At 71.2% G+C, this 1,325-nt stretch overlaps 1 protein-coding gene across 1 annotated transcript in view; it reads left to right on the top strand.

Moving 5' to 3' along the window:
- Nucleotides 1–1,325, top strand: part of HR (hair growth associated) — a 7,265-nt gene that overhangs the window by 4,020 nt on the left and 1,920 nt on the right. The window contains exons 5-9 of the mRNA XM_010562990.1: nucleotides 87–173; nucleotides 252–373; nucleotides 550–628; nucleotides 785–948; nucleotides 1,061–1,285. Coding sequence (XP_010561292.1) covers nucleotides 87–173; nucleotides 252–373; nucleotides 550–628; nucleotides 785–948; nucleotides 1,061–1,285 — 677 coding nt within the window. The remainder of the gene's footprint in view (nucleotides 1–86; nucleotides 174–251; nucleotides 374–549; nucleotides 629–784; nucleotides 949–1,060; nucleotides 1,286–1,325) is intronic.

Genomic DNA, 1,325 nt, shown 5'->3' with positions numbered 1-1,325 from the left:
GGGGGGGGGGGGGGGGGGGGCTTGCAGAGGGGGTGTCAGCCCCACGGGGACTTGGCGGGGACAAACCCACCCTCTCTCCAATGCAGAGGGTCCGGCGCGGCCACCTGAGTGCATCCCTGGGCAAGACCACCACGTCGCGTCCCTCGTCCCCACGCAGTTCGTCCCCACTCGCGGTAAGCGTCCCCCCAAGCCTGGGACACCCCCCCCATCTGCTGCCTGGGGCTGACCCGCATGTCCCCATTTGTCCCCAGTCCTGACCCGGCTCTGGAAGCAGCTGCACGAGGTTCGGGTCAAGTTTGGCATCGAGTCGCGTTGTCCCTGCGGGGAGGGGGCTGCGGAGCGGAGCCCGGCGGAGCCCCCGGGGAGCAGGCAGGTATGGGGGGGGGGGCTGTGGATGGGAAGGAAAAGGGGGTGCAGGTGCACCCAAACCCCTGCAATAGGGTGCCTGCGGGGGGGGGGGGTTGTGCATGATGTTGGGGGGGGGACCCCCCCGGGGGGGGGGGGGGGGTGGCTCCCCCCAGGATGTCTGCATGGACCGGGGTGTTTCAGGAGCCGATGGGGACTACGGTGCCCACCCCCCCACCCAGCAGCGATGGCCAAGCCAACACCTCCCGGCCCATCAAGGAAGGTAGGGCTGGCTGGTGGCCCCCCCCGCTGCGGGCACAGCCCCGCTCCGGGGGGGTCAGGGATGCTGCATCGCATCCCTTACGGGGTGCCCGGTGTGGGGGGGGACGAGAGGCAAAGGAGGGCACGGGCAGCCCTGACCCCTTTCTCCCCAAAGCAGAGAGTCCCGAGGGGGGACCACCATCACCGGGGCAGCCACCCCCCCGGGGGGCCGTGCAGACCTCCACCCTCTGCGACCTCCTCGCCTCCACCGCCGTCAAGCTGTGCCTGGGGCAGGACGGGGTGCGCATGGCCTTCGCCCCCGTCTCGCCCGCCTTGCCCAGCGTGAGTCCTGGGGTGGGCTGACCCCCCCCCCCCCGGCTTTGATAGGGCTGGGGGATGGCCAGGGTGGGCTGATGGGGATCCCCCCCACCTTGCATCCCCTCCCTGTTCCCAGGACAACCGCCTGACCAGCATCCTGGACAGCATCATCGCCCGTGTGGTGGAGAGGAAGATCCAGGAGAGGCAAGCGGGGGGCGAGTTGAGCCCCCCCAGCCCCCCTGGTCCTCCCGGCCCCCCCGTCTCCCACTGCATCCTGGCACCCAGCGGGCTGCTCTGGCTGCACGACCCCGGCCACGCCAGCAACTACAAGCTCTTCCAGGAGCACTGGCGGAGGGGCCAGGTGAGACCCCCCCCCTCCTTCCCTGGGGATGCACGGTGGC

Source organism: Haliaeetus leucocephalus, unplaced genomic scaffold (assembly GCF_000737465.1).
Source record: "Haliaeetus leucocephalus isolate CR32 unplaced genomic scaffold, Haliaeetus_leucocephalus-4.0 Scaffold162, whole genome shotgun sequence".
NCBI lineage: Eukaryota > Metazoa > Chordata > Aves > Accipitriformes > Accipitridae > Haliaeetus > Haliaeetus leucocephalus.
The sequence above is the reverse complement of the archived record's forward strand: the minus strand, read 5'-3'. Positions and strand labels throughout refer to the sequence as shown.